This window comes from Chanodichthys erythropterus, chromosome 8 (genome assembly GCF_024489055.1).
Source record: "Chanodichthys erythropterus isolate Z2021 chromosome 8, ASM2448905v1, whole genome shotgun sequence".
Lineage (NCBI taxonomy): Eukaryota > Metazoa > Chordata > Actinopteri > Cypriniformes > Xenocyprididae > Chanodichthys > Chanodichthys erythropterus.
Window position 1 is genome coordinate 4843007 of NC_090228.1, and position 12472 is coordinate 4855478.

At 37.3% G+C, this 12472-nt stretch overlaps 1 protein-coding gene across 9 annotated transcripts in view; it reads left to right on the forward strand.

Moving 5' to 3' along the window:
* Positions 1–12472, forward strand: part of shank3b (SH3 and multiple ankyrin repeat domains 3b) — a 41365-nt gene that overhangs the window by 19115 nt on the left and 9778 nt on the right. For all 9 annotated transcript variants that reach the window (XM_067391534.1, XM_067391535.1, XM_067391538.1 and 6 more), the window contains 8 exons: positions 2717–2794; positions 2899–2965; positions 9616–9868; positions 10291–10454; positions 10865–10978; positions 11390–11465; positions 11753–11835; positions 11909–12033. In XM_067391534.1, coding sequence (XP_067247635.1) covers positions 2717–2794; positions 2899–2965; positions 9616–9868; positions 10291–10454; positions 10865–10978; positions 11390–11465; positions 11753–11835; positions 11909–12033 — 960 coding nt within the window. The remainder of the gene's footprint in view (positions 1–2716; positions 2795–2898; positions 2966–9615; positions 9869–10290; positions 10455–10864; positions 10979–11389; positions 11466–11752; positions 11836–11908; positions 12034–12472) is intronic.

A 12472-nucleotide genomic window follows, 5' to 3' on the forward strand; every position in this document is an offset into this window, starting at 1 on the left:
TAAATTATGCTCATTTACAGGTTCATAATTGTCTTTATGGGGACTAGTAGAATGTGTTTACATCATTTAATGCTCACAAAACCCATTTTTATTATAATTTACATTGTTGCAGCACCTGTTTTCACCCTCTGTCTGAACACTCTGTTTTAGTTTCGGTTTCTTTAAAGCCCACCTTCTGAAAAGCACAGTCTGTTCTGATTGGTCAGCCGGGTCCAGTCTGTTGTAATTGGTCTGCTGCTTAGAGTGTGTGTTGGAAATTTAACGCCGCAAAAAAAGGGGTTTAGATTCAGGGTGGAAGAAAATACCTTGCACAACTCAACCCTTTTTTCTTTTTTTCTTTTTTTGCATATGCCTTGGACGGGAATTATTTAAATGAGAAACACATACGGGATGAAAACTCAAGACTACAATGGAGGCATCTCAGGGAGTTCAGAAACAGCTTATTAATAAATGTTAATTTCCAACATACTTTGGGTTCATTTTAAGCAAGTAATGCAGTAATTTTTAAGCAATAGTTGAGTTAAATAAAACTACCCAACAGCAAACATTTAACCCAACCACTGGGTTAAAAGAACCCAATCGCTGTGTTTGTCCATTTTCAACCCAACTTGGGTTGTTTTTAACCCAGCATTTTTTAGCGTAGAGGTTTTTTCTTGCCTGTTTATTGGGAAAATCTTATTAAAGCCAAAATTCATTCATTGACAACCATATTAACATTCAGCTTGCTGACGATTCAGGCTATTTTTGCTGTGTATAAAACATACAATATGATACAAAATGATTATTTCAAATGATATGCACTTAAACTAGACAAGGTAATGTAGCTGTTGTGGAAAAAACAATAAAGCATATCAGTCACAGCAACAATTGCTCTCCCTTCTGCCATGTTTAAAATTTATGGCCCTCCCAAATCAGGAACTCGGGTATCAAAATTCTCCCCTTTGCTTCCCAGTGGTAAATGACTTGAGAGGGCGTTCATGTCCAATTTTCGACTAGGAAACTTGTATTTATGATAATTCCGACACGAGTGCAATGGTCAAACAAATCCATCTAGCAAGTGTTTACATTGAAAAACAATGGATACATAGTGCATTAGAATGTAAAAACAAGTTCTGTGTGAACCGGTGTCATGAAAAATCGGGCCCACCCTCAAAATCAGGTCTCCCTAAACTGTCAGTTAATGATTATCCTAAGGATATATACGAATGATATTAATTTAAAATATGCATAGCTTACTATATAATGCGTATGAAAACATTAGTGCATAATAAAAACAATCGAACGTAATTTCTTATCTGTTAATAAATATTAAGTAAATAATTGAACATCATTCATTTGTTTTATCTTTAACTGAAATATCTGGACATTTAACACTTAATTTAACACATAATTACATTAAAGATGATTGAGAATATACAGTAGTCAACATTTGAAGTGGATCAAAAAAGTTCATCAAAGTTGTCCTAAGAAGAAGGTTTAAGGACAACTTTGACGAACCACTTCAAATGTTGACTTCTGTATGTAGAGTAAGTGCAAATGTGTGTATTAACGAATCTATCAGGCCAATCACTTATCAGTATGCAATGCTAGTATATAAGATAACTAATACAGGCATAAATGGTCATTTAAACGTAGTTGAAACAGTTTATCATAACATGGTTTTGTATTATTTGTAATCAGGCTCTAAAGAGAGTACCTATTAAAAGCAATTTGAACCAATGGAATTGCTTGGGGTACTAAAGGAGACCCGATTTTGGGTGGGGGACCCAATTTGTCACTACACAGCCCTAACTTTGTAGACCTTTTTCATGCTCAAACAGCAACAGTGTATAATGAAAGAAAGTTGCAAATGTGAAAAAGCATAATAAGACACTATACAGTATGTAGTACATATACTTGGTGCATTTTTTCGTAGGCCCATGCACAGAATACGAGAATGATCTACTACAAATGTGTAAAATGCAATTCTAGCAAACTGCACGGAATGCTGTATCCCACAATGCAATGCACCCGAATTCACCCACCTCTCCCAGAGAGACAAATTAACCTATAAATGATACGTTTTTAACATCATCTTGCCTCATCTAAGTACATTTAAATGCAAAGTTCAATTTCCATCAGACCATTTTAAAAATGTAAACGTTTAAGTTCGTCTGAATAGTGCCAATTTTGTGATGCCGATTTCTGATGTCGTCCAAATGAGTAAGTTGTTTACTTTGAAATTCATCCATCCATTTACACCATTTTGACCCATTTAGGACAATTTACAGAGCGGCTGTGAACATGATTAGACACTGATAGGGTAATTAGCCAATCACAGCGATGTGGAGGCACAGTCTCCTCTAATGTGACATTTCACGGTTACCTTCTTCACATTCACACCACACTGCAAGACCTCTAGGAAAACATGAACGCTACCTGACTAAACTATAAAATACTTATATTTCTCAATACTTGTTTTACCGTTACCTCCCTTGCTTCCTCAGAGAACGTATCTCCTGATGGACTCTGTTTCACATAATCATTCGGCTGTTTTTAAAAATATAGCTGTATTCAGTATACATACTTAGCAGCAGGCTGTATGCTAGTATTTCACTGCAATTGTATATAGTTATTAAACTCAGCTGGGCACCAAATCACATATAAAACACACATTTGCAGGCTGTTATAGCTATAATCGCCTCTGTTTTCTTCATTCCCTCTGCCGTATCTATAGGAAGGCTGTGCTAGAGTTCTCCTGTTTCGAGGAGCAAATAAAGAAATCAAGAACTACAACAACCAAACAGCATTTCAGGTACCATGTCTCTCAGCTAATGTTTTGGCTCAGCACTACACAATCCCTTTACTATTCCTTGAATCAAGTGCTCTTGACATGTTAAATGCTTTTTTTCCTGGTAGGTTGCTATCATCGCAGGGAACTTTGACCTGGCAGAAATCATCAAGATCCATAAAACCTCAGATGTTGGTGAGTTGATCAGGATTCAGTTCGAACTGTTTGAAGCATCAGGCCTTGAATCTTGGGTCTCTTTTACTCTGCACCACAATAAACTCGGGCTGTCGAGATTAAATCCATTGACTCAAATACAAATAAAACCCCATGATTTATTATTTAGTCTACAGTGGTTGCAGTACAAGTGATCCTTTCAGAGTAAAAGCAGAAATGACAACATAAGAGCGTTTTGTCATATGAAGCAGCACGAATCTAGTAAATTCATCACAGCATGCCTCAAAACAATCCATAAGTGGATGATATCTTTTTATTTCAGATAGTCAGTCTGAATGTACAAGATCTAGATCTGGCTATTGTTTCTACCAGCGCTCTAACTTTACAATAAGTGATGTAAACTGTTTGTCATACTAGTGTATGTGGGCTAATCTCTTTATGATTTGTGTGTGTTTCTCTTTGTAAATCTCAGTCATGCTCTGTGTGATGTAATCTGTGAGTCATCTGTAATTTCTGTGTAATCTGAGTGTGTGTTTCATGTGCTGATCTCTATGTCCAGTCTTCATGATGTGTTAACTCACCAGTGCAATCCCCATTTTGTGTGTGTTGTGGCTCTTTACACCTGCAGTTTTGATTTGACTCAATACTAAGGAGATTTGGTTTAAAGTGGTCATATCATGAGGAATCAAATATCACTAAAACGGCATCTTTCAAAGCGGAAAACGTCCTTCCCAGCCCAAAAACACCATTTATCAAAACAGAACTGTGAAAACCTTTGCAGCTTTCTGATGTAAATTGCATAATCACATAATGTTGCACTCATAAGTTTGCACAGGCCAGTTAGTTCACCCAAAAATGAAAATTATGTCATTTATTACTTACCCTCATGCCGTTCTACACCTGTAAGACCTTCGTTAATCTTCAGAACACAAATTAAGATATTTTAGTTGAAATCCGATAGCTCCATGAGGCCTCCATAGGGAGCAATGGACACTTCCTCTCTCAAAATCCATAAAGGTACTAAAACATATTTAAATCGGTTCATGTGAGTACAGTGGTTCAATATTAATATTATAAAGCGACGAGAATATTTTTGGAGCGCTAAAAAAACTAAATAACGACTTATTTAGTGATGGCCTATTTCAAAACACTGCTTCAGGAAGCATTGGATCATTGGAGCGCCAAAGTCACGTGATTTCAGCCGTTGGCAGTTTGACACGCGATCTGAATCATGATTCGACACACTGATTCATTTGTGCTCCAATGCTTTATGAAGCATTGTTTTGAAATCGGCCATCACTAAATGAGTCGTTATTTTGTTTTTTTGGCGCTCCAAAAATATTCTCGTCGCTTTATAATATTAATATTGAACCACTGTGCTCACATGAACCGATTTAAATATGTTTTTAGTACCTTTATGGATCTTGAGAGAGGAAGTGTCATTGCTCCCTATGGAAGCCTCACGGAGCTATCGGATTTCAACTAAAATATCTTAATTTGTGTTCCGAAGATGAACGAAGGTCTTACGGGTGTGAAACGACATGAGGGTGAGTAATAAATGACAGAATCTTCATTTTTGGGTGAACTAACCCTTTAAGAATTTCTTCAGAAACTGTACGATGTACATAAAAATAAGTATATTAAAATAGCATTTTTTCTTTTATTTAGAAAACTATGGAGTCAAATTAATGCCTTAAAGTTTAGCACAAAAATAAAGTTTTGCAAAACACAAAAAAGAATTGAGCAATAAAAAAATGTTTTGCAAACAAAAATAAAGAATTGCAAAGGAAAAATAAAGTATTGAGCGGAAAAAAAAGTTTTGCAAATAAAAATAATAAATTGCAAAATAAAATAAAGTAGTGCAAAAATAAAAATATAATCAATTGCAAAAATCAATGACAGCTGTAATCCTATTTTATCCTTGCCACATATTTTTCATGCTCAAACCTACTAAATCATTTGCAACGCTCATTTTATTCTGCGTTTCAGTCAAGCGTGCACTCACGATACCGGTTTTCTTTTGCGCTCTTTATGGCACTGGTTTGACGTGGGGGTGGAGTCAAGAAACAGGGGCACGCCCCTGCGAAACACGTCATCGGCAGGAGACGCAGATAGAGACAGAGCGCATTTATTATAATCTGAAAACCACGCCCACCGAGGGAAAAACAATCCATTGACGTGAGGCTGCCTTCTTGTCTTTTCTGACTCATTACAAAAAACAGAACAATACCTAAAAGGTGCTGTGTGACAAGGTGTACAGCTAACAAACTAAAAAACCCAGAAATAAGTTTTTATAAGCTGTCGACCCCAAAAAATGAATATTTAAGGACACAAAAGTGGATACAGGCAGTGAGACAGAGCGCAACGGGTCATATTACTATAAGAAATGCATTGGAGGGGGTCGTAATCGGCGACAACATATGCTAAACAAACCAACAAAAACAAACCATTCATTATTTTTACCCATGTCAAAAAATTATTTCACCTGTCGCCGATTACGTTCCCCTCCAATGCATTTCGCGGGGGCGTGCCCCGTTTCTTGACTCCACCCCCACGTCAAACCAGTGCCATAAAGAGATCCGCACAGAAAAGTGCAGCGCAAAAGAAAACCGGTATCGTGAGCGCACCCTTGACTGAAACGCAGAATAAAATGAGCGTTGCAAATGATTTAGTAGGTTTGAGCATGAAAATTATGTGGCAAAGATAAAATAGGATTACAGCTGTCATTGATTTTTGTAATTGATTATATTTTTATTTTTGCACTACTTTATTTTATTTTGCAATTTATTATTTTTGTTTGCAAAACTTATTTTTTTCTGCTCAATACTTTATTTTTCCTTTGCAATTCTTTATTTTTGTTTGCAAAACATTTTTTTATTGCTCAATTCTTTTTTGTGTTTTGCAAAACTTTATTTTTGTGCAAAACTTTAAGGCATTAATTTGACTCCATAGAAAACCCCTGAAGAAACTACATACAGCTATGGAAATAATTAAGAGACCACACAGAAATCAATGTTAAGTGGTCTCTTAATTTTTCTCCATAGCTGTATATGCAGATATTTAAAGGGGTCCTTGATTATGATTTCACTTTTTTAACTTTAGTTAGTGTGTAATGTTGCTGTTAGAGCATAAACAACATCTGCAAAGTTATGATGCTCAAAGTTCAATGCAAAGTGAGATATTTTCTTTTACAGAAATCACGCTTTTTAATGACAACAAATGGCTGGTAGGGACTACAACAAGCTTTTTCCCGGGTTGGTGTGGTGACATCACTAACCACATGTTCACCCCACCCGAGAACATGCAACAAAGGGGGTGAGGCCATGTTGGGCTGCTTTAGAGAAGAGGAAGAGGTGTTGTTGTCATGCCGTCATTTTACGGCGGACTACTTCACAAACGAGGATCAATTCAACACAAAAGATTAACATGCTAGTGGATGAATTGAATAATCTCCACAGCAGCTACATAAATTTATCCACTAACCATTCAGAAACGTCCAGTTTCATTCTAAAACTTCTTCCTGAGTCTCTCCATCAGTGTCCGACTCCGGTTTGAACAATGTAAGGCTGAACACCGTCGTCATTTTGGTGAGATTCTCCAGCTTTGCTGTTGTTGAGCAACCGAAGCGTGAGCTGTTAAAGCTCCACCCTCTTCTGGAAGGGGGCGGGAGCAGCAGCTCATTTGCATTTAAAGGGACACAAACAAAAACAGCATGTTTTTGCTCACACCCAAATAGGAGCAAATTTGACAAGCTATAATAAATGATCTGTGAGCTAAAATTTCACAGACACATTCTAGGGACACCAGAGACTTATATTACATCTTGTAAGTCAGATGTAGGACAGTAAGTGCATTGTGTGCTGCCTCCTTGAGCATCAGTGACTGTTTGCCATCTGTTGTGATAGTTGTGCATGAGTCACTCACTTGTCTCTCAATACTCGACATTAGAGTGGTGCAGCGATGATGTATTTTTGTAGCACTTCCGATTCCACTGTCAGGAATTTGATGTGGGTTTTTTTTTTTTTAAAACAGGTTTTTGGTTAAATACTTGAAATAAGGTCTGTGGTGAACACAAGCTCAAGATATTTTCATGTTTTACTCTACCATATAAAATACATCAGTTAAACCCTCATGTAATTTTTTTACTTGTATTGTAAAAAGCAGTTGCTAACAAGTGGCTAAATGGCACTACAGCGGTTGTCAGGGACATTAAACATCATCAGCTGAACAAGTTAACTCATATACTCACTAGTCCGCTTTCACAAGCTTGTTGTGTTTATAATCGCACTCATGCAAACTATTATAACTCAAACTTTCAGGGAAAATGTTTCCAAGCAAAGACTGAAAGTGTTGTTAGAAGCTTAGTGATTTTGTTCGTTTATGGCCTACACTCTAAAAAATGCTGGGTTGTTTCAGCCCCAAATTGGGACAAATATGGACAAACCCAACCGTTGAACATTTTCATTAAAAAATTTAACCCAACCATTGGGTTTGTCCATTTTTGACCCAAATCTGGGTTGAAACCAGCATTCTTTAGAGTGTATGTTTAGCTTTTTATTTGTATTTACGCTTCAAAATTCATAAAAGTTGTGTTCATTTGTGAAGATTATCATAATCATAAGCTTTAGTTAGTCACAGAGCTTATTTTCTGCAATAATCCAAAAGCCAATGGAAAAATCCTTTTGTGTTTTTGTCGAGGGAACCAGGGTGATGCAAACATCCAGGTTGGCCTACAAAAGTATGTCATCCCTGCACCACTCTATTTGAGTTCCCAACCACAGCTGCTCAGAGCATGCTGGGAAACCAAGAACTCACCTGAACGCATTTAGTGAAAAACAGTGGGCAGGGACAAACCAGTGACTCGTTCACAAAAGGCTATAAACAATCTTTGAGATTTAAGGAGGCAACACACATTATTAAGAACCAATGGTGTATAATCATATATATATTTTATGTATAAAAGCATCTTCTGTGCGGTATTAAATTAAAAAATGTTTATTTTTCTTATTTTTATTTCTTATTTTTTATAGTTAATAACAAACTGTAACCTATTCGTCCATATTTACATCAAATTCTTCAAAGGTATAGCAAAGATGGTGGAAAATGGTGATAAAAAACTAAATTACTGTGTATTTGATATGTTTCAGGTGTGATATGACCTCTTTAATAAAGTCTGACTTTATGTATGATATTTATGTCCGTAAAGCATGAACCATTAAGGACATGGCAGCCCTTTTTATACATTTTTATAAGTTATCTCTTTTCAATTAAAATTAATTGGACGCAATACATATATTCTTAAACAGCAGCCATATGAGTTCACAGATGAGGTGCTTAGGCTTTGGGTTGTGATGAGTGATTCCTCTCTATCTCAGCCTGATAGAGGTTAATCTGTTCTGCTAGTCCTTTTTTTTATGATAGTCTTGGACATATCCATGCTGGAGAGTGTTCTTGATCCATTCGACAGGTGAAAATGGGTTTTTATTCACAACTGATAGGATTCTTCGGGAACCCATTACAGCGGACATTCTGGTCATTTATGTTGCTGCAGTTTTTTGATGATTAAGCCTACTACTTTCTTAGCAAACGGCACACCTCCACTCCATTTTTTCCATTTTTTATCTACATTGAAATAATTTCTCATATCCCAGGCTGATTTTACTCAAACACATTTTCTGTGGCGCTTTCAAAAAATTGCTTAGTTTGAACGTCCCGACACAACTGGATATTAGAAAAACTGGATATTTAAAGGACTGCAATTTCCAAATGGTTCTTGGTTTAAGGATGTAAATATGTTTGTGTGTATATACAGTATATAGGCAGTGACCATGTCTTGAACATTGGGGGGGGGGGGGGGACCAATTTATTTATTTATTTTATACATTGTCTTTTTATTTAAAGGAATTAAATAATATAAAGGGATTTAAGGGAATACAGAAAAAGAAATAAGAACAGTAAAAGGAGTTCTTCTACATCTAATTGTTGTAGTTGTGAAGTAATTAATATGCAAATATTTTAAAATATTCACACGTCATGTCGAAAACACAAATTTTTTCTTGTTTTGTCATTTTCAGTTATGAATTACCTGAGTCATGTAAATGATAGCATATTTTCAATTCAAATCACCAAAATCCTTCTTTGATTTGATTGGCCATCTTAGTCATTTTGACATTGATCAGTGCTGTTTGACCACTGAGACAGATCAGCCTAAAAATGTAACTTTTAAAACTTTTTTGAGCAACAGAGCAGTGCGTAATGGAGTACAGCAAAGCAGCATTGATAATGTCAAATAATGGGGGATGGGGGCGTCATTTTGGCCATTTCTAAAAAAGTCCCCCTCAATGTCTATGGTGGTTACGGTCGTGCATATAAATATTTTCAAACATAAAAGTGCAATATGCAGTAGTAAGAGCCAAATTGTTACAGTTCAAAATACTTTTCCATTTCCTTTTCCATAATTGGTGTGTGTGTGTGTGTGTGGTGTTAATCTTTTGTTATGTGCATGTCTGATATCTTCCACAAACTTACATGGTTCTATATTATAAGCATGGATATTTCTCAAATCATATCGGCTCAGAGTAATATAGCATAGCAATATAGATGTGGTCAGGCTCTATGTGTTTTTATGAAGTATGCTTAACTGTTTATATGTCGCTGTCTTCCTGTAAAAGTGCCTTTCAGGGAGACCCCTTGTTATTCGTCTCGGCGGCGTGCGGTCTGCATATCCCCACGTCGCTCTCTGATGCGATCGGCCAGTGATAACGCTCTAGATGAGAGTCTGCCAGCTCCCTCTCCGGCCCCCTCCCTTCGCAGCCTGCCCCCCCTGGAGCCGGACGACACCGGGCCGTCCCAGCGCAGCCCCCAGGCTGCTCACACACACACCCGCAGCCTCAGGAGACACACCCGCTCAGGAGGACACCTCAGGTGTGGAGTCTGCTTTGATTTGTAGAGTATTACAGAAATGTTTCCCTTTCCAAACCAATATGATCTTTTTTTTTTTCTATTTGAACACAAAATTAGATATTTAGCAACATCCCCACACTGCTCTTTTCCATAAAATTAATGTTGATTTTAATGTCACTTTCAAAATTAAAATGTTTTAAAATATTTTATATTATTTATATTTTAATTTATTGATTGGTTTTATCATTTGCTTTATAATTAGAGTAAAAATACTGCTAGTTTTTTTTTATCATAATTATGTAGAATTTAGATTGATGTAGAGTATGAATGTTATAATTGTAATTCTAATAATTAAAGTAATTATGAATAAAGTATTGTTTAATTACCTCACACAAAAGAGGAGCTGGTTGGTAATCACTTTTGCACACGTTTGCTTACCGCAGTCCTGGCAGTCCTGTACAGAGAGAGCCGAGTCCTCCTGCCGTGTCTCGAGGGCCCAAGCGACGGCTATACAGCGCGGTGCCCGGCCGAACCTTCATCGCTGTCAGCTCCCACACTCCGCAGGGCGAGGGCGAGATCACACTCAACCGAGGAGAGAGGGTCAAAGGTCAGTCCGTCTGTGTAGCAAAAGATGTAGCAAAAAGATCACATTTTTTCTTGAACTTTGGGCACTTTTGGCCCTGTGGATGTTAAGAATTAAACAAAATTCTCAAGTCTACTGAATTTGTTTACTCTCAATGTTCATTAGTGAATATACAGTACATTCATTACAGGTCTTTATTTCCCTTGAACAATCATGAACATTTTTGGAATAAAATGGCTGACTGTCTTGCAAAGGCTGATTTTTTGGTGAATGCTTAGAAAAACATAATGTGATCTTCAAATAACTAAATAAAAAATAAAAAACAACAACAACAAAGAAGTTAGTTTCTGGGACTAAAAGTGCCTGTAGTTGAAGTAACACCCATATGTACGTCCAAAATACAACATTTAACAGTTTGTACGTGCCTCCACCAGTGCTGAGCATAGGTGAAGGAGGATTCTGGGAAGGCTCGGTTAAAGGGCGAACTGGCTGGTTTCCTGCTCACTGTGTAGAGGAAGTCCAGATGAGACAGTATGACCCACGACTCGGTCAGTAAACACATACACACACACACACACACCCCATAACCCTAACCTAGCATAACTTCATTATGAGGACATTCCATAGGCATTATGGTTTTTATATGAGCTAATGCCGTTTTCTAGCCTCTAACCTTAAACCTACCCATCACAGAAAACTATCTGCATTTTTACATTTCTAATAAAATTCATCAAGTATGTTTATTTAGCGTTTTGAATTACAAGGACACTGGCATGTAGGGGCCTGGCCTGAAACCTGAATACACACTAGAATATAAGAACTTTTGGTCCTTATAATATAGGTCAAACCGCATACACACAGACCTGCATTCAGAGTATGCACAAAAGCATCATTTTAAAGAATTCTGCAGTATAAATGTTCAAGCCTGTAATTGATGTGGCCACTCATCTGTTTCTCAGAGACAAGAGAGGATCGCACCAAGAGACTTTTTAGGCACTACACTGTTGGCTCCTATGACAACTATACCTCTTACAGGTATTTATACACTACACAGTATGTCCTGCATATTATTTACGATTTTGTATATTGCACATTTTCCAAAAGCAGTAGATCATCTGGGTGTTTTAGGCAGTACAGTACACATACTACAGAAATAGTTTGAGTAGTATGGTAATATGCTTTTCCAACCATTGCCTTTCTCTCTCCTTTATCCTGATGTATTTAAACATGGTGCCAGTGTGGGGGATAATGGGTATGGGAGGAGGAATCTGCGAAATCTGGCAGTGCAGCACATCTTACTATTGATTTCTGTAAATCCACAGTGATTATGTTATAGAAGAAAAAAGTGCAACGTTGCAGAAGAGAGACAGTGAAGGATTCGGCTTTGTGCTTCGGGGAGCTAAAGGTCTGAAACAAACACACACGTGAGCATGAACAAAATTCACATACAGATGCAGTAATTAGCTTTCTCTTATTAGCTGAGACGCCCATAGAAGAGTTCACACCTACTCCTGCTTTTCCTGCCCTGCAATACCTGGAGTCAGTGGACCTGGAGGGGGTGGCATGGAGGGCAGGGTTAAGGACAGGGGATTTCCTCATAGAGGTACATATATAAATAAAAAAAACTTTTGTTTTCTGTGCTAAAGCATGAATTTACTGATTATGGTAACATTTAGTGTAGTCTCAATTTATTATTGTTACTGACAATACTGGAGATGCCGTTTTGAGGCCCGCACAGAGTGGGGTGAGTAGACCCAGTTACATTTGGTGCCGTGACCCGGATGGGAATGAGATTAAAGGTGCCCTAGAATCAGAATTTGAATTTACCTCGGCATAGTTGAATAACAAGAATTCAGTACATGGAAAAGACATACATTGAGTTTCAAACCCCATTGTTTCCTCCTCCTTATGTAAATCTCAATTGTTTAAAAGACTTCCGGAAAACACTCGGATCTCAACATAACATGACTGTTACGTAACAGTCGGGATCATTAATATGTATGACCCCAATATTTGCATAATGCCAGCCCATTCGACGCATT